The 20232-nt window shown below is 40.7% G+C and overlaps 3 protein-coding genes across 3 annotated transcripts in view; 1 reads left to right on the forward strand and 2 right to left on the reverse strand.

Annotated features, from left to right (window-relative positions):
- dcbld2 (discoidin, CUB and LCCL domain containing 2) overlaps positions 1-6598 on the forward strand; it is a 19515-nt gene extending 12917 nt beyond the window's left edge. Inside the window, exons 9-15 of the mRNA XM_005733940.1 lie at positions 616-740; positions 1232-1379; positions 2309-2449; positions 2529-2619; positions 2728-2777; positions 2860-2997; positions 4710-6598. Of these exons, the coding sequence (XP_005733997.1) occupies positions 616-740; positions 1232-1379; positions 2309-2449; positions 2529-2619; positions 2728-2777; positions 2860-2997; positions 4710-5104 (1088 nt within the window). The 3' untranslated portion in view covers positions 5105-6598. The remainder of the gene's footprint in view (positions 1-615; positions 741-1231; positions 1380-2308; positions 2450-2528; positions 2620-2727; positions 2778-2859; positions 2998-4709) is intronic.
- Positions 6599-7584: 986 nt separating this feature from the next.
- Positions 7585-11696, reverse strand: tmem30c (transmembrane protein 30C). Its single transcript, XM_005733853.1, has 7 exons — positions 11088-11696; positions 10742-10858; positions 10341-10448; positions 8925-9015; positions 8701-8844; positions 8418-8630; positions 7585-8291 (listed from the first exon to the last, which is right to left on the reverse strand). Exons 1-7 carry the CDS (start codon positions 11283-11285, stop codon positions 8104-8106), a joined length of 1059 nt encoding a protein of 352 aa, XP_005733910.1. The 5' UTR covers positions 11286-11696; the 3' UTR covers positions 7585-8103.
- A 63-nt stretch (positions 11697-11759) lies between these two features.
- cmss1 (cms1 ribosomal small subunit homolog) overlaps positions 11760-20232 on the reverse strand; it is a 28942-nt gene continuing 20469 nt past the window's right edge. Inside the window, exons 2-10 of the mRNA XM_005733852.1 lie at positions 15028-15161; positions 14441-14512; positions 14178-14313; positions 14022-14081; positions 13831-13933; positions 13677-13737; positions 13493-13580; positions 13328-13416; positions 11760-12016 (exon numbers count right to left, since the gene is read on the reverse strand). Coding sequence (XP_005733909.1) covers positions 11933-12016; positions 13328-13416; positions 13493-13580; positions 13677-13737; positions 13831-13933; positions 14022-14081; positions 14178-14313; positions 14441-14512; positions 15028-15161 — 827 coding nt within the window. The 3' untranslated portion in view covers positions 11760-11932. The remainder of the gene's footprint in view (positions 12017-13327; positions 13417-13492; positions 13581-13676; positions 13738-13830; positions 13934-14021; positions 14082-14177; positions 14314-14440; positions 14513-15027; positions 15162-20232) is intronic.

Raw genomic sequence — 20232 nt, forward strand, 5'->3', positions numbered from 1 at the left:
TCTAGATCTGCCGCTGGGTTCTTCCTGTAAAAAGGGAGTTTTTCCTCCCCACTGTTGCAAAGCGCTAATGCAAAGGGGATCGTCTGGTTGTTGGGCTTTCTCTTTATTATTGTACGGTTTTCACCTTACAATATAAAGTGCCTTGAGGAAGTGTTGTGGTGATTTGGCACTATATACGTAAAATAAAATAAACCTTTTGCACATTAATGAAATGAACAATTTTACAATATCATGACTTTTTACTACTTATGTTATAATAGAATTTCTATATAGTGAGGGGAGGTACGCCATCTCATTTACAACAGAGGCAAAGACTTGATCAAAGCTGAGATGATGATTGCATCAAAACAGATTTAAGAGATACCAGAGCTCAAGCTTCACAACAAATGCATTCCATGTAAACCATTTACTGCATGTGGCGCTTGAGAATGCCTGATGCAAGACTGTGGTTTCCATAGAACTCAGTATCTCTTCTCATCTCTGATAAAAACGGCAGGCGGTAAATACAGGATGTAGTAAATGGGGAGTGATTCTGTACACAGCCGCAGTCCTGAGCTTTCAGTCGAGTCAGCTGTACGACATCTTCCTGTTTCCTCTCTCTGTGCATGCGTCCAGGAATCATCACCACTGGTTCTACCCTCAGCGAGGAAAAGTGCTACGTTTCAGCATACCGGGTCCTGTACAGTAACGACGGCAAGCAGTGGTCCGGCTACAAAGAATCAAATTCTGTACAAAACAAGGTAATCAATAAACCCTGCTCGCTCAACAGTTACAAAAACAAAAAGAGTGCAAAGCAAAATGACGTAACCCCCTTCTTCCAATTGGTGCAGATGGACCAAAATATCACTTTAGAAGTCTGCAGAGACACTAATATGGATTGTTACCAGAGCAGCTACTATTGACTAAGAGATGTTTATGGCAGGAAATTGGAGCAGTCAGTGGTTTGAGTTAAGTGCTGTGGTAGACAAGCCTGGACACTCGGGCATTAATAATGGATGGATATGGATTTAGTGGCAGAGTTCTTGGGCTGAAACTGCTGTTTATCAGTTCCTTTCTACTGGGATTCTCAGTCTCATATTGTGTGGAGGAAAGTAATTATTAGCTTGCCAAGTTGGAAAGTAATCAGCTTATAGTGCATTTGTCCTCAAACTGAATTGTTCCTGCAGCTGTTACTACAGTTGGGTTCAAACCTCTGACACAAATAAGAGAGCTTGCTATTATTTTGTGTTAGATTTTTCAAGGCAACAACAACTACGGAGACGAGGTGAGGAATAACTTCATTCCACCAATCGTGGCCCGGTTTGTGAGGATCAATCCCATCTCGTGGTACAAGAGAATTGCACTCAAGTTGGAGCTGCTTGGCTGCCAAGTTCCTTCAGGTAAATGGGGTGTTTACTGGCAGATCAGCAAAGTGAGCTGATCAACACAGATGTATGTATTGTGCAAACGTTTCGAGACACCACTCATTTCTTTATATTTTGCTAGGCTTTCTCTCCAAAGTTTTTCTTGTACCTGATTATTATTCAACTACTTAATACTGTCATATGAATAATTTAAGCAAAAAAAAACGACACCAAACTCGGATGAACTATAATTGTCTCAAACTAACCAAAGAGCCAATTTTAAAATCTTTGTTACTAGTTACTAGATGGTTTCAGTGGAAGAGTGGTTGGCCCGAAACCTGAAGTCTTAAGGAAAGGAAAACATGGAGAAAAGAGATGCCAAATTACAGAATAAGAAAACTAAAAAAATCAGTGGGAGGAGAGGTCAAACAGCAGTGACCATTTTACATGTAAAACATGGTGGAGCTGCTTTCATGGTTTGGGGCTGTATTTCAGCCAGAGGTGTTGTCAAAGTTGGTGCAGTAAAAACATATCTGAATGGGGGAAAAAAAAACCACAATGGAACACCCCTAAGTCATGAATTGACCTCCCAGGGCTTGGATCTCATTACTGAAGGAGCGTTGAATCATCTTGATGGAACAGAACAAAAGGCAGCCAACATCCAAAGAAGAGGTTTGAATGTCTTTTAAGATGGACAGCTATTCCTGAACGCTGCTTAAATAGATTATACAAATGCTGCCTAGTAGAGTTCAGGCTGTGTTGAAGAATAAAGGTGGTCATACCAAATGTTGACTTTCAAGCCTGTTAGAATTGTACAAACTGTGGATTTCCATTGAATATTTCCACATTTCATTAACTTGCTAGAAAAAAATGGAAACATTTTCCCAGCAACAAATAAAGAACTGCAGGGTGGCTTGAGACATTAGCACCGTACTGGAAGTACATTTGCATTCATTTACTTGCAGAAAGGCGCACGACAGATTTGAGGCCAAGGATGTCCCCTCCCCGTCGTACTCCTGGCGGCACAAAACATCCACCTCACCTTGGCCAAACAACACCTACCCCGAACATAAGAAACACCACCATGCCTCCCCACACTGGTAAAGGTGCGTGCAGTTTTTGACAACAACACTTAAAAAAATAGTATTTTATATTATAATAACTTTTGTGCACCCCCCCCCCCAGATGTGACTCTGGCAGCAGTCCTGGTTCCCGTGTTGGTCATGGTCGTGACTCTCATCCTGATTGTGTGCTGTGCTTGCCACTGGAAGAACAGGTATGCATCTTCTTTCTTCGTGTTTTTGTGTTTGTTTGGTTTTTTTTTTTTAGGGGGGGGGGGATATTTTTATTTTTTTGCCCTTTTGACTTTACTCGTCTCTGGCAGGAAAAAGACTTCTGAGGGAACGTATGATCTTCCTCACTTGGATAGCACAGGTACGTCATCGCCGTGCAGGACAGCTCAGTTTGCCTGGATGTGTTTTGTGGACTTAACTGTTGCACCTCTGTGCATCTGTAGCAGACTGGTGGAAAAGCATGAAGCAGCTACTGCCCTCCAAGATGGTGGAGACGGAGGATTCGGTGCGATACAGCAGCAGTGAAGTCAGCCGGCTAACGGGGAGGGGTGTCGTACCAGGGCTACATGCTGAACCTGCAGGTAAATGCTGTCGCCTGCAGTAGCTGCTGAAGTAACCAGGCGTTCTTAGTACAGTGCTAATTTTGTCGAATTAGGTTTGTACTTATTGACATGCAGTGTTGGAAAAATGCATCTGCAGCCATCCTGATTTCTTTTTTAAAATATTGTTTTTATGCATATTTGTTACACTTATACATTTCAGATCATGAAACTAATTTTAATCTTAGACAAAGAAAACCAGACTAAACGCACAGTGCGGTTATTGAGGGGGAAAAAGTGATTCAGACCTATCTGGCCCTGCGCGAAAATGTAATTGCCCCCTAAACCTAATAACAGGTTGTGCCACCCTTGGCAGCAAAAACTATAACCAAATGTTTGCAGTAACATAACGACTAATCTTTGACATCACTGCAGAGGAATTTAGGACGGCTCTTCTTTGCAGAATAGTTTTAATTTAGACACATTGGAAGCTTTTCCCAGCATGAACAGCTTGTTTAAGGTCTTCTCATTGTCCTGCTGCGTAACCCAGGTGTGTGTGAGCTTCAAGGACTTCCGGAAAAAAACAGAATTCAGGATTCCACCAATGACTGCAGTTAAGTTATCCTGAAGCAGCGAAGCAGCCCTAGTCCATGACACTACCACCACCATGTTTGACTCTTGGTTTGATGTTGTTCTGGGGTCTTTTGTGACCTGGATGAGTTGTCGATGTGCAAAGTTGTGTTGAAATTTCTCCTATTGTGGATTGTGTGGTTCACTGGAACCTTAGAAATGCTTTTCTAGCCCTTTTCTACTTTAGCTCCAGACTGATAGTTGTCAGTGACTTTGTTTCACAGCTGTTTCTTTAGCTTGTAGCATGATGTGTTGCTTTTTGAGATCTCTTGGCCTGCTTCAGGTTCGAAAGGTACAACAGGTTCTGTTTGAGTGATTTCTTGATTCAACAGGTCTTAATCAGGTCTGGTTGTGGAGTGACATTTTCCACAGGTTTCCAAAAAAATGTCATTAATCACAGTTAAGTGGGGGAAATAGTATTTTACCCCCCTTAATAAATGATATAATTTAAAAACTCAAAAATTTTGTGCTTACTTGTGTTAAAATTGGTTTGATCTGAACCAATTAAGTGTGACAAATATGCAAAAAAATAACAAATTGGGAAGGGGGCAAATATTTATTCACAACACTGTAAAATGTGTTTCTATCTAGTGTTTTCTTTTTCACACAAATCCAGAATCAAAGACTTTCACTTCCTGTCTGTAGCACACATTCAATATCTGAGTGGTATTTATCTGATGTCCTCTAAATAAATCACACTTCTTAACATGTCTAAACTATTTTTATCAGTTAACTGTTGGTTTTGTTCTTTCTGTAGAGTATTTGGCTTAAAAAAAAAAAGAAAAAAGGATTGAATAACATACTTTTATATATACCAGTTTTTCCCACTTCAGGGCAGAGTTAAGTTTTGAAGAGATTGGATATCCAATTAGTTCCACTAATTGCAGGGTTAGCGGTTTGATTCCCCACATCCTGGATTACTGCTACAAACCTCTGTGCAGCTGCAGATTGCTTCTATAAAATTAGAAAGTTAAAGGCTTTTGTAACATAGAAATTCAATTGTTAATCGGTTTCCTTAGTTGCTTAGCATTCTAGAGAATTTGGGAGCAATTTCAAGAAGTAACCTGGTATCTGTATGATGCCCTTGATTTTTAATATTTCTTTACTGTACACTTTCCTTTCAGAATATGCCCAACCACTCGTAAGTGGCGTAACAACATTAGGAGCAAGGTCAACCTTTAAACCAGATGATGGGCCTTCCTCAAGATACTCTGATCCAGACCTGTATGACGCCCCCATCTCTTCAGGTTTATGCCACGCCTACGCCGAACCCCTGCCATCTTCAGGATCTGAATACGCTACGCCCATTGTGGTTGACATGGGTTTGAAGCAGCCCTCGACTTTGTGTAATTTCATGGGCACCAGGCCCGGCTCCCTGCATCCATGGACAGACAGTGGCCAGTCAGGGAGCACTGCATACGATAGACCCAAAACCTCCACTGAACTTGCCACACCCACTGAGGATCTGACTTATCAGGTACCTCAAAAAAGCACTCAAAAGCCAACAGGACAGGGCTGAAAAGCTTGAATGCACATGGCCTTAATCTGCCCCTCACTACCAACGCGACCCAGAGGATAAAGATGGGGTTGAGTTGAGAGCCGTTGAGCTTTGTGCTTGAGTCTTGAATGAACACTACCTTCGCTTTAGATTCATCCGGAGATGTCTGTTTCCTAATTGTTTCTGCATGGCCACAAACAGCTTGTGTAGTGCCATTAGAGTCCTATCACTGAAATCACAAAGATGAATGTGCTCGTGCCAGGCGTGAGTCGGAAATGGATGAACGGAAAGAGTGGAGGGTGAAAAGAAGAAAGCTGACTACTATTTGATAAAGACTTTGTCCCTGTTTTGTGATTTTTATTTTTCTCTTTTTAAAGGTCTTGCATCCTGTGAAACTGTGATTTCCATTCTGCCGCTGTCTGTTACACACTAAACTAGATCCAACTGAAATGTACCCGATGATTTACAGCCATCGAATCTGAGGGTTTTCGTACTGAATTAATTGCATGTTGAGGAGTTTCTCGTTTGCAGCGAGACTCTTGCTTTCCACGGTACGTCGTTGTCTTATTTTGTTTTAAAAGCATGACTTGAAATTGTGTATAGTTCTAGTAATTCCATTACTGCAATCCTGTTTAAAAACTCAAATGATTTATGAATATTTATTTTTTATTTCACATCCTGCTGATAAGGAGAGACTCTTTAATAGTAAGCATCCCGCCACTCAGTAACGCGCTGTTATCGACACCTGACTGACAATAAATTTTGTTTTATAGATGTATAACAGAAAAGGTCAGGAGAATCAATCCAGTGAACGTCCAAAAATCCTTTGAAAATACTCTTTTTGTAGTATTGGGAGACCAAACGTTGCCTTTTCTGTGTTTATGCAATGTTGATTCACAACAGAGCCGACTTTCACAATCGTGCCAACATCCCAAGTTTAGCCAAATAAACATTTGCGCAGTCTTAACTGATTTATTTTTTTCTGTTTTCTACATTGTTGGATGAAAGAAAAGGTACAAGTAAAAAGCGGTAGATGAGCAAACATGTTACAGCTGTGATAACTTTATAGTTTGTGTGTTTCTTAGATCGTGTTTTGTGGATCGTGGTGATTGTCTGGTGATGAAATTGGGTGTTGTGACTTGTTCCATTATTCGTATCTCTGTGCATCAGTGTCTGTACGTGCGTAAAGCTGTCGTCATATTTTGGCCTTGTGGGGTTTTTGGACAATTTACAGTGTGGCTTATAGTAGGACGTCGTCTGTAGCACCGATAGACCTGCGTTCCTCTCCTTCGCCTGTGCTACTCATGTGCAGGTGGAGGAGAAATGCAGAACAAGCTGCTTCATATCTTTTACAAGAACAACAACCTGATCCTAAAGGTGTTGTTCCAACAGCTGTGCCACTGTCACGCTTTGATCGTGCTCAGTAACCAGTTTTCCAGAGCTCCAGGTCACAGAAGGGTTGAGTTTGTGGCTCTCACTGATTGTATATAGAAATAAAGAGTTTTTAAAAGAAAATGTTGTAGTTCTTGGTATTTTTCAAGAATATTTATTTGTCTGTTTCTGTTTAATGTTTGGTGAAAGGTTCTGGGTTGAATCCAGCCCGGCGGCCTTTCTGTGTGGAGTTGGATGTTCTCGTTGTCTGTGTGGGTTCTCTGGGTTCTTCTGCAGGTATTCTAACTTCCTCCCACAGTGCAAAGACATGCATGGGTTTAGGTTAATTGGTGACTCTGAATTGACAATAGGTGTTAATGCGAGTGTTGGAGGGTTAACAGTCTTTGTGTTAACCCTCCAACAGGTTAGTGGCCTGTCCTGGGTGTACTCTCCCTCTTGCCCTATGACAGCTTGGATTGCCTCCATCCCATCTATGACCCCGAGCTGGATAACGAAGAGAATGGATGGATGTTTTTCCTTTGTTTTTTGTGTGAAAGCTTTTTAACGTGACAACCCCACACCATAAAAGATGCCTCCCCCTTTAGTCTGAACTGTGAGCTATCAACTTGCTAAATACTGCCACGTGTTATGTTCATGTTTTCTCCCCACCCCAGAAAGAGTAACATGGGTATCAAACTACTTCCTCAGGATTTGCTTGTCCAGTGTGTTGGACTGCCAGTGTAGCAGTTAACACACGGAAGACTGGCAGGAGACAAAATCCCAGTCTAAGAAGCTAGAGTACTCCCGGCCCCAAGCCTGGATAAACGGGATTGTGTAAAATCGAATCTACAATCAAATGTGGCTCAATCTGCTGCGGTGACCCGTTGGGAAATAAGAGAGGGGCCAAAGTACCTTCAGTACGTTTATTTGACAAAAACTGCAAAATTACACCCACTTCCTTCAACCTGCCCATGCTTGTAGTCTCAATTTGTAAGTCTGAAGGTAACTTGGTACAGCAATATGCTAACAACTGAACCTGTAAATGTTTGCATTTAGCTAGGCTGCAGATTCTTAGTACTGTCAAATGATGGTGTGGTGTGAAGTAGCTATAGCCAAGACAGAAACAACACTTGATTCAACAGGTCATTTTAATTACAATCCTTTATTCAATTTTAAGATGTGGCACTTTGACAGTTTTTGCACACAAGGATGCAAGAATACACTTTGCATTAGGAAAATAAAAGTTGGATCTGTGCTTTTGTTAATGTAAGAATTCTTATAAATATTTATACATATTAACAGTACATGAGAAATGGTGTGTATTATAAAAGCAAACTTCAGCAAGTAAAAATCAAGTAAACACAGCTCAGATGTGTAAACACAGCAGCACCACGATAAACCCGTCACACGCGTGGATCTGAAAAAGAAAGCTGTTTTCCTTCACGTCCTGCCGCAAAATCAAACACAACATTCCTATTTAAACCATTTTCCCCATCCATCATTTACTCACAAATGTTTAGCACTTAGCTTTTTGTTTCTTAAAAAAACAAAACAAAACTTCAAATCAACCCAGCAATAATCTCTTTTAATCTGCTTGTAAGTTTTTCCCAGCATTCCTCTCATTAGTTTCCTGAAGCACCTCTTCTTCTTCACTCCTTCATGTTCTTCCCATCTTTTCCAAACTTCCACCAGACCACCGTGAGGACGACAGCTGTCAGGAGGATCAGGCTGCTGGTTACGAGGTAAGCAATAGGCAGGAAATGGTTCTGACCTCCAAACCAGGTCACCGTTGTCAGCACCACTTCCTTTCTGCCTCGAAAATACTGCACGGGAAAGTCTGAAAGAGCAGGAGGTCAAGGCCAAAAATATCTGATCAAAGAGAAGCGTGTTTAAATTGAATAACAAAAGATGGAGGGAAAGTGCATTTGGGAGTTAAGATGCCTCTAACACAGTGAAAGGATACTGTAGGTTATATCGATGCTGTAATTGCCTGCTGGAAGCCCCTTCGTGAAGGGGTTGTCGTTTCGGAATAAGATTCCATAAAGTTTCTTGAAGTTGGGGAAAGCTGCCTCCCTCATCCATACAATGAAATCGTCATTGATAAAACCGTTGTTCATGGGATTGGAGGGATCGAGCTTGTACACGGGCTTCTGCCAGTATGGAGGTGGAGCCGTTCCTGTGGGGAAAACATTTAAAATGTGACACAAAATGATTTCTGAGAAAAGAAAAAAAAATTCCTTCTTTACCTTCAAACACTTCGGCTAGAGTCAAGTTGTCAGTCGTTGGGTTGCGGAACTTGATGTATTTGTCCGTGTACCACGTGAGGCCTTCCCGCATCAAAGGAACCTCACCTCTGCCGTTGGGATGATGATACCACAGGACGAAGGAGTCTGGGAAAACACATGCAAGTTAAGAGTGACAGGAAGGGTAGAGCAGCTAACTGATGCAGTGTGTTTTGAGTTGTGTTTACCGTTGAAGATGCTGTTGGCCACAGCGCCACAGGGAGCAATCGGGCGTCCGCTGGGATCTTTCAAAAATGGCTCACAATATGAACTTGGGTCCTAGGGAAGATGTGATATTTAATCAAGTCGAGCATTCAAGTAAAATTCAAGCTTCTTCAGCTTTAAACACTACAACGCATGTCTGGTAGCTGAAGATTCATGCATGTGGTCCCGAAACACACGAAACACACTAAAATAAGGTCTGTTGTCATAGATTCAACTACCGAAGGTTAATTTTAACTCCGCCAACAACATGAAAGCGCTGCTTCCACTAATCACCCAGCATTATCAGGGGTGTGGCTCATCCGTACTTCTGTTTTTTTATCTTCACAAACCAAGTACAACAGATGACATGACTTAGCTTTAGTGACCATACAAGTCAAAGTTTCTGCATGATTAGTGTGGTCCTGTTTCTATAACAGCTCTTTGGGGCTGAACATCTCAGAGAAGCCGTGTTGTGGGAGGAGATGAGCATCTCCTAATGCTGCCCAGCCTCTTCTTTAACCTCTGGAGTTAGACGGATCCATCTCTTTATTCAGAACTGTCACTCCATGCATAAGGTGACCCAGCAGCTTTATGCATCACACTGGGGAGAAACTTCACCTAACTTAACATCTTATTTTGTCTCAGAGTCAAATGAAGTTGACCACTGAAATAAAACAGCAGGTATTGCCCAGTGCACGCTGTCAGTTTTATATACAGGCAGTACTCTTCACACCCAAAATAACTTCAACTTCTTTCAACTGCGCCCATCAAGATGCAGCTGATTTAAAAAAATAAAATAAAAGGAGAAATGATGTGCTTTTCCCCCACATAAACAAGTATGGAATTAATACTCTTAGAGTCCAAGACGAAAACCACTGATGACTAAAAAGAACACATTTGAAATGCTGTAGTTGATGAAAACATGAATTCTGCTCTCTACCAGAAAACCCTGAAAGAGAATGTTCTGCGATCACTAAAGCTCCAGCGTACTTGGTTATGCAGCAGGACAATGATCCGAAACTTCCGAAAGTCACCTCTGAATAACTCCAGATACATTTAAATGAATGTTTTGGAGTGGCCTAATCAAAGTCCACACTTAAGGCATGACCTTAAACGGGTCATTCATGCTAGAAAACCCTCGAGTGAGGCTGAATCAAAACAATTCTGCAAAAAACAAGTGGTTCAAAATTCATCCAGTGATGTGAAACACTCAACGCCAGATACAAAATCAACGGTGGCGTCACCATTGATTAGGTTTAGGGGGCAATTACTTTATCACAGATGATATTTGATCTGAAACATGCATGCGTGACAAATATGGAGAAAAATAAGATATGAGGAAGAGGGCAAATACTTATTTCTTGGCATTGTCAGCATTTCTGATGACATGACGATGATACCTTTAAATTTTTCTTCCTTCCAACCGTCTGCCCATCATCTCTGGAGTCCATGTATCTGCGAAGGTTCTGATGAAAGTTACGGAGTCCGTAATAGAAAAAGACATCTCCCTGGGACACACACACACACGCATTCACATCGTCAAGTGGATGAGTGTAGAACCACAAATCCTAAGATGAATTTAAGCTTTAAGCTTCAAAGCACAGACAACAAACGCAAGCACTGACAGTGGGGCCTGTTAGATACAGAGTGTGAGAGTAATAATCTTCACACGAGACCCGCTTCCAAGCTGTTTCAGAGCTTTGTGCCATACTTAGCGTGTGCTACTGAGGCCTCTGGAGTAAGATTATAAGTGGCCCTCAAGTTAGGATTATGTTGTCACTCTGTGCCGAGAGGTTCTTACCTTAAATGGTTTGTCAATCATAAAATTGACTGTGCAGGTGCAGGGCTTGTTTGCGTTGCTCACATTTTTACGCATTTCAAAACACTCGTTGCAGGTTTCAGCCTCTGTGTAGTCCAGCTGAAAAGACAACGAGAGAGAGAGAGAGGGGAAAGTGCAGATAGTGAACTTGATCTTAAACTTTTTCAAACATAACCTTCGACCTCATGTTGTCACACCCTGTTTTTATTGCACACAGAGGCATTGGGGCCTCTCTGACATGAACAAAGACAAATGCATAGCGCTCTTACGCCATCAAATTTCTAGAACTGAAAGTGAGTGTTTAGAAGCAAATGTGGTTTTCACTCACCTTCATTTCCTGGGTGTTCTGCACAGTGAGAAGCAGCCATACTCCCAACAGCAGACACATCAAAGCCATAAAGTAGAAAAAAGGCAGCACGGTGTTAGCAGTTAGCATTGGAGACCAGGCAGGTAACCGCTGCTGTTTGAAAGCAGAGTTGTCAGGTCTCCGAGCCAAGGGCCCGGGCTTGCCTTTCACCTTCCCCATGAGAGCGAGAGCTTTGGCTTCAGAAGAAGAACTTGATTGACAGCTGGAGACTCAAAAATTGCGTGTAAACCAGCCCTCCTCTTGTCTTCCTGTTTTTTATTTCAGCGATATCTCTCTGCACACACACACTCACACACCCCTCTGCTTGCCAAGGGATTTTCCCAGCAGGCTTTGCATCGTGGGGGCGACCGTTGTGTCCTGTTACTTATTAACCGCAATTCTTTACTCAACTACCTCTTTCTGTTACTTCCAATTTACCACAAGATTGTGTACTTCCGTCCTACAACACACAGACTTGTACAGAACAGCATTTTATATCGTCACTGGCTGCGGGAGATATCGGGGTGGTTCTGGGCCCCTTTCTATCTGTAGGATGCTGAATGGGGCTCCCCGGTGGTTTAAGTAAACTCATGACCTCACATTGTCAGTCGGGGGGACTTTCCAAGGTCAGAGTAAACAAAAAAAGGATGTGGCTTTAATTTGAAGTCTGTTTATTCATTCATCACACTCCCTGACATTGTGTTGGTCACAAAAGTGAACAAACAATGCCGTACATTTCACACAGGCTCTGGAAATATTAAAAGCTCGTGACAGGATCAGCACAAGGAATAGTGAAGACAAAGTCCCTTTAAATGTCAAGCAGTCAGTTAAAATAGTCCAATTTTGACTTTGTCTTCCTTACAGCGAGCCAAGACGCCACTCTCCAACAGCTTCATAAGATCCTGTTTGATCTGAAAAAAAAGAGGCAAATATGAAGTGAAATTAAAAGGGAACGAAAAACTAAAAGATCCTCTCCAAAAAGATTACTCTGCAATGCAAATAGGGTTCAATATTGAATAACTTTTAGCTCCTTCTATCTAATATTGTAGGTTCTCCTTGAGGCGACAGTTGCTGGATTTGGTGCCATGTAAATGAAATCAAAATGAACTGAATTTCAATGTAAAGTCTTTTCTTACTATAACAATTGTAGCATATGCGTATCTATATGTCAACTTGTACCACCTCACCTCTTTAACAGGTGCATCAATCTGAATGAAACTTTGCATAAACATCACTTATAACCAGGAGCATCTGTGACTTCTATTAGTTAACCAAAAGTATCAAATGCATCAGGTGAGAAGAGCAGACAACACAGCTATGGAAGTCCCCCCACAGCCATTTTCTTGCTCCTTAACCCACGCTCTGTGCCACCTCCACAGTGTCATCAGCTTACAGCATACACCCAGTGCATTGCACACACAAAATAATGGAAGGCCAAAATATTAATTCAGGATAAATGTTTAGGATATTTAAAATAATGGAAATATTTGAAACGATTCACATTTTAACGCTGTTTTTGCCGGAGACGGGAATTCTAGGAAAACAAAACTAAAGTCAAATTAGCCAGGCTTCAGAATCTACGACTAAACAAATATGTCCAGTTTTTAAAGGGTTAACCGCAGGAAAAAAGACATAATGGTTTAAAACATCCCACGTTTATAAAGTATATGTTCAATTAAAAGATCTCCACTAATTTCTTCCTCCTTTCTTGTAGACAACAAGCCAAATCTAAAATAAAAAAAGTGCATCACAAATAATTAAACAAATTTTCTTCATAATGTATTTTAAAAGTTAACTTTTGCACAGGAGTGAAATATTTAAAGGTTTTTCTGTTTTAATATTGATGATTATTACTTACAGATCATAAAAATCCAGTTATTCAAATTATTACAACATTTGATTTCAAATTTGAGTAACGTGCTGATACATAAAAATGTCACTTTTTGACATCAATATTTTTTCAATCTTAGCATTTCTTTTTTTTTTTTACTTAAAAAAAAGACAAATTTTTTCAGGTGATCTCTTTTCTTTTTCTTTGTTAATTAACTAAAGAAATAAGTTTCCAATCTTAAGCGCAGCTTTACGGTGAGATCAGAGAAACAATGATCAGGGAAAATCTGCATGTTAATTATTATAAACAAAAGAAAAAGAAGCTCCAAGTCAAAGTGGAGTAACAGCAATAAAAACACATTTTTCTAGCCCAGCAGGGGGCAGTAGCTCACCTCAGGAATGTCCACCATCCTTCTGAGCTTCTGGTCCCTCCAGTTCCAGTCCAGAACCAGGTATCTCAATGCCTGCAAGCTCAAACCCTCTGGGGAACCAAATCAGAGTGAGAAGACTTCAAAAGCTTTGAAGTTAAACGAAAGAGGCCGATCACAAACACACACCTCTCTCAACGAGAGCGCTGATCCTCCCTGGTGTCCCCACTCCTATGTGGTAGATGCCTTTCTGCAGCAGCTTCACCTGCTCTTCTATCTATGCAAAAAAAAAAAGACACAGACAATCATTCTATGAAATCATTCACAGTTCACAATCTACACACCGCCTGTGATTAACAGTCATCTCCACTACCTTGATATGTTTCGCAAAAAGCTTCACAGCTTTGGCCTCACCCTTGAAACTAGTCAGCTGCCTGTGGATGACACAAACAAACATCATTCCCGTCACGTTAATTTGAAAGTGCTAACTGGAGAAACACGACAAACATCAGTGGTCTGTCACTTACTTAATGAGCTCGATGGTTCGGAGAGCAGAGCTGCAGACGACAAGCAGAACCACAGAACTTTTTTCCGTGTGCTGCTTTTGAATCTTTGCCCACTTGGGAGCAACTAAGAGGAAAACAGAGCAATTAAAGTGATGGGTGTTTATAAGTGGAATCTAATGGAAGACTTGGTCAAAGTTTGCAACGGCACTCACTCTGTTTTAGATAAGAAGAGAGGGTGTGTGTCAAGTCATTACTGGACAGGAAAAAGGAGTCTGGAGGATGGGAGAGGACACGCTGATCTCTGTGAGTCAACATTTCAGCAGATATCGACTGAATGTGCAAGCTTAGGGTGATTTGCCTTGACTCACCCTGCACTTTGAGCTCCTCCTGCTCGATTACAGACCGCTTGTCTTTAAAGTACTGCGTAACCAGATCCTGCAGGTCAGCTGGACAGCCTGGTTTTGGCTCAGAGGTGGCCAAGACATCTGTTATTGTTTTCTTTTTCTAAAACAAAAACAAAACAAACAAACACACAAGTAAGAACCCCAGAAGCAGCCAAATGATAGCCCCACTTTAGCCAGTGCACACTGTTGTAGTTGATATTTGCAACACCAGGTGTCGCCACTCCCACCTTCCTCTTTTTGGGGGGTTTAGCAGACTTTTCATCCTGAGTCTCCTTCCTTGGAGGGATCATCTGCTCGTTCTGTGACAACAGTACATGCAGAAAACACAATTCAGGCAATTTATGTTAATGAACATTTGAAATTCTAAATACAAATTAAATTAAAACCTAATAATCCTCCGAGGTAAAGAGCACATTTTATAATAAAATTTAAATGTGTCAAATTATATTATATTACATTAAAAGTACATCAAAATGTCCAAATGCTAGGAAAAAAATCTAAGGATTTCAATTATCAGTTACTATGATAATTGTTTTTAACACTCTGGTTTATTCACTGTCTCAAAGAATGAGGGTGTATGTATAAGTATGTGGTGGACATTTATTTTGAAGGTGTTCCATTCATCTATCCTGACTTCTTTCTTCTTCCTTGCCAACGACTGTTGAAATGACCATTTGTGCCTGTGAACTGGTTGACTACAAAATGACAAGGACAGGCTCAGTCTTTTGCCCTATTAATATGATACATTTTCTTACACACGCTATACTGTAAAAACATCAAATAGGCAGCCTTTGTAGAGAAAGGACACAACAACCTGCTCATTATTTTTCTTCTTCTTGGCTTTAGCAGGCTTCTCTGTTACAATCTTCCTCTTCTCTGGTTTAGTCTTTGTTTTTTCTGCTGGCTTTTTCTTTTGTTCCGTCTCCTCCTCCTCCACCTCAGATGCATCTGGGAAACAGAGGGAGAATTTCCTCATTAAACTGGCAAAAGAGCAAATGCGTCCACACCTCAAACTATATTTAGTTCAGGTGAGGAACAGGAGAGACATTGTCAGCAGAGTAAAATGGGCACATTTAATGCGAAGGATTTGCAAATTGCTCTTTACAAGTTTTGGTTTTATGGGTTATTTTTGTAACTGTGCACACTATGACAAGAAGAAAATTGCTAAGAAGGGCCAACACCACGCTTGTTTAGTTTGATCCTTGGGCCAGTGATCTGCAAAGTGTGTTCAAGTCTTTGGGTTATTCATCAGATGTGGCTGCGAGTGCACGTTTCAGTCAGAACTACACATCTAAATGCTACCTGAGGTAACAACAATGCAGCAGATCTCAAACAACGCATCTGGTTATATTTAGCCTCCCTGTTGCTACCACTTCTCTGTGCATTCCTCACATCTCATGCTACGGGTCACGCTTAGATCTTTTGGCATTTCTGGTTTCTTGGTGAAAAGCCTTTAAAACAGCTGTTGGAGTGAAATCAGCAGTAAATCAGAGCATTTTCCTGCAGTGTCTATCCTAAATGTGCTGTTTTATCACACTGGTGCCATTGCACTTCTTCCTGTGGCTCTGTAATATTGAAGACTTTTTTTGAGCCAAAGCTTTTACATGGCAGTGTTTCATTACTGAAAACTTCACATCGCTCGGACTGTGTGGATAATAAATAAGGCACATGCTACCTCTGCCAAATCCTGATCATTACCATCAAAACTCCTTTTACCATTAACGTGAAAACGAGAACTCTGGTGTGTATGTGAGCTGACCTCAAAGTGATTTTTCATTGAACAGTTTGTGGAACTATGGTCAGCATTTTCCAGCACTAACCAGTATATGTACTTGCATCTTGTCATCTTCTACTGGGTTCAAGGTGCTTCACATGTGTAAAGGATTCAAAGGAAATAACAGAGCTTGCTGTCCAATGTATATTTTCTTTACTTGATATATACATTTATGTTGACTGTTCATTCTCTTCATTGCTGCTGGGAGGCTTTTATAATGAGGCATTTACAGAAAACACATTGAATTTCTTGCCAAGGTTACAGATTTTTAAGCATTACAACTTTTACCAATTCGGAGCTACAATGCTCTTTGAAGCTGAAATGAAAGAAGGGGCGTGTGGATATGCTCATATAATACGGCTGAGACACTTGAGCATGTCTCTGATCTGCCACAGCGGGTTTCTGCTCCGGGCCACGAGAACTGACAAAAGGCACACCGCACGCGAACAGTTGACCAAATTTTCTGCCTTGTTCTCTGATTTCCCATTTTACAATCAATTTTGCAGTGGTTACCATTAACTCCTTTCTCACTACTGTGTGTGTGTGTTTTAAATACAACTAAATATTTTCAAGGATCCTTTAAAAAGGAAACTCTACACGGCATCATTGATCCATCTTGCTCTCCCTTTCTCTCAAGGGTCTCTCTCAATCATTCAAACACCACACCCATTTACATGTTATCCCTCACAAGACCTTCATTCATCCTTGTTTTGTGCATTCATCTGTCCAGCAATGCACTCCTCCATCTGAAAGACCACTCCCACTATTAATGGACCAAGCCAATCATTCCCCACTCCTACTCTTCTTGGCTCTCATCCTGTTCTCACACTTGCACTGGACGGTTGTAAGGACAATGCCGGAGGATGAGGGGAAAGACAATTAAAGGCAAGGTTAATTCCAGAAGCAAGGAAGCCTTTATGACAAGATGCTGGATGTAAATGGACCATAATTACAGCAAAATCCAGGCCTATATATGAAAAGGGGACGCTCTACCTGTCCCATAACAAGTAAGTGCTTTACTTCCTTTTGGTACAGCTAACAGCAATCTGAATCTGGCACTGGGTTAGTTAGGAGGGGACTGGAAGTACACTAGCTTGTGGTCACCTGAGACTGGTTTGTATCTCTTCCTGGCTTCATGTCTAAGGTGAATGTAATAACTACTGAGCCCTAAAGCACGACAGCTAAACTGAGCTACAAAACACACCATTGAAACCAGCTGCAGCTTAAGTAGGTCCCCCTTGTGCCACTGAAATACCCCCGATCCACCGAGGCATGGGATACCATAAGACCTCTGATAATGTCCTCAAGTATCAGCTGCCAGGACTTTAGCAGAAGATCCTTGTAAGTACTAGGACAGAGCCTCAAGATGGTGTGATCGAACTGGGATCTGAGGGATGTGGAAGCTGAGTCAACTTCTTGAATTCTTTGTTATGTCAAAACAAACAGGATATACTGTCACCATGAAGACTAGTTCATAGCCTACAATTTTCATGTGGGAGATGTATGTCAAAGTAACATGACCCAAGGTCTTCAGCCACACATCACGTAGATCATTATATTGTTCAAATCTGACACTTGCATGTCCACTTAAAGCAACTGAGGTGGTTGGTGACAGCCAACAAGAGTACTCTGTGCATTCTGTGGGTGAAAACTATGATGCTCTGTGTGACCTTTATATCACAGCCAGCCTTCTCTTCCTACACATATTTTGAAACCTTGAGCCTCTGTCGTCAGTTCAGCAGTCATCTTTTCTTGTATTAATTTTGGTAGCACTTGTGGAGATGCCCTGACCATGTTTTCAATAATTTTGTCGCTGGTCAAAGTCATTCAGAAAATTATGCGTGCATATTTGTTTCTGCTTCAGGAACTGATGATGAACATTTTCAAACTTGTCAAGCATTTTAATGTGCAACGTCATTTTGTTCATCTTGTGAAAACAAATCTTGTAATTATATTGCTTTTCAATTGATATCATTTCCGAATATTTTCGCCGTCCACAAACAGGATTTATGTTCTTAAATTTACTTTAAAAATGTAGCTACTTATTATCGATGCTAGAAGTTAACCAAACCCATAAATGAGCAAAATAGTTCTGACATATTCATGAAAAAAAAAAAAAAAAACCTATACAAAAAACTAAAAAGAAAAAACAATTTCCTAATCCAACAAACATTAGTATTTACAAAAAGCCAACCATGCAGTAATTTCTGTTCTGGCTCATCCTGTACTTTTAACATTTTCTCTCTCTCTCTCGTATTTATCGCTTTAACATTTTTTTCTTTCGCATGATGACATTTCTACATTTCAATTCATCCTTAATGAAATGCAAGATGAAGTATGACAGCTAACACAAGGACATGTTGAGGTTGTTATCAGAAAGTTGAAAATTAGCTAGCTTCCTAAATCTTCAGAGCACTCAAAGTGTTTAGGTAATATTTCCCATCTTTATAGTGCACTGGTTTTCACAGACTACACTAAAAAAAAAAAAACTTAATTCAGTACCTTAACTCTTTCCCCCTTTGAATGCTTACTATAGGTAACCCTTATTTCTCTTTTTTAAACTGAGCTGTTTCTGTCATATTTCAGGCCTGCTTTCAGAACAAAATGACTGGGTGTGTATCAAAATTTAGTGAGGGTGATCTCTGACTATACAGTTTATTAGGGATACCCTTGGAAAAACCTGGAACCTGTTCCAATAGTTGTCAAACAAGGTTTGATATACATTGAGGTGTCAAAACTTGTCATTTACGGTGCAGATGAGGTCGTCAAATGTTAGGAAAAAGTTAGGAGTAATATTGAATTCATAGATTGTTTCCAAATGAAACAACTTAGAAAAAGATTTCGGACATAAAATTTAGTGGTCTACATAAATTAATTTCATGGTCACATGAAATTCTTAAACTCAGTTCAAGAAAAGATCCCGGAAAGGAATATATACCTCAAGTGAACTCAGTGAATGAAGGGAGACTGTGAGGCCACTTCCATCTACACCAGATCAGTACAAAAATGATTATTGAATATAAAACTTCCTATAAAATGAGTGAGGAGAAAAAAAAACCCCTCTCAGTCTCAATCATCATCTGAAAGAGGTAATTATCTTGAGGAACCCCCAACTCTCAATTGCCTTCTTGCCACAGTCAAACAATATGGCGGAGTAACGATTAAAACGCATGCTTTCAGATGAATGGAGCACAGTAAGGTTACAGCTCACATAACCAGAGATCAGTGAAAGCTAATGCCTGTGGAGCAGAATCACATGCAGGGGAAATGGGGCTGCCTGGTAATCTTTAACGCCCGATCAATATGGATGACTGGTCTTAAAGGGTGGTCAATGGCGCTGGCTGGATGCAATGAGGATCAATTGACTAGCTCCAGGAAACAGTTGATCGTTTCAATTCCAGACAAATGGCACCCAGAATTACTGTTACTCAAGTAAAGCACCCCGCCAACAGAACTGCATAAAACCGAGTTGGCCATGAACCCAGAAATGCTCAGTTTAAAATGCTCAGTTTTGATATGTTTGAATAAAAACAGCACTTTGTCTGATCCCTCTTCATAATCCAAAGTATTTACTCTTTTCACCATACTCCAAACCCAATACTTCCATTACACAGTAGAACTTCCATCCCCACCACCAAAGACACTTTGGGGCAATTTTCTTGTAATGTTCATGTTTCTATAAAAACAATAAGACACTTTCCATGAAATCAATTCGGGACATGTTGAAGTGATCAATAAGTTATTTCAAGGCTGCTTGTTAGGTGTTGGGAGTTGTGTGGTTCGGTGGGTGAGCGGGCACAGCAGTTATTGGTTTTGAAAGCCAACAACTTCCTCTTTAAAGCCACAATTTAAATATATGTTACCATTAAATCAATGGGGACTTTAGACAGAAGGCTAAAAATGAAGTGGACTGGTCAAAGACAGCAAATACTGAACAGGGACTGGTGTTCTGCCTCAAACACTTCTGGCCTGTTCAGTCAGTGCATTATCCCAACACTCGAACGTTTGGGTACACGCTGACATTTTGTTTGCAAGTAAAAGATTGGATTGTAGAACTAACTAAAACATGTGGACATATGTCTCGAAGGGGTTTGTTAGTACATTTAACCTTTTGTCAGTGGCAGGAATTAAATATCGCCAGGAGGAGCAGTAATGGGTGCACAGTGAGGTTGACAAAGATAAATTCTCCAGAAATTTTTACAGTTGTTTAGGTCTACAAAGCAAGACATGCTTCACAACACCACC

Source organism: Pundamilia nyererei, unplaced genomic scaffold, assembly GCF_000239375.1.
Source record: "Pundamilia nyererei isolate P.nyererei 1_Seehausen unplaced genomic scaffold, PunNye1.0 scaffold00055, whole genome shotgun sequence".
Classification (NCBI taxonomy): Eukaryota; Metazoa; Chordata; class Actinopteri; order Cichliformes; family Cichlidae; genus Pundamilia; species Pundamilia nyererei.

Coding starts and splice junctions, on each gene's coding strand:
- tmem30c (XM_005733853.1), bottom strand. CDS start 11,285: ATGGGGAAGGTGAAAGGCAAGCCCGGGCCCTTGGCTCGGAGACCTGAC. Junction 8,845..8,924: donor GGCCAACAGCATCTTCAACG/GTAAACACAACT, acceptor GTGTTTTCCCAG/ACTCCTTCGTCCTGTGGTAT. Junction 8,292..8,417: donor CAGCATCGATATAACCTACA/GTATCCTTTCAC, acceptor CTGCTCTTTCAG/ACTTTCCCGTGCAGTATTTT.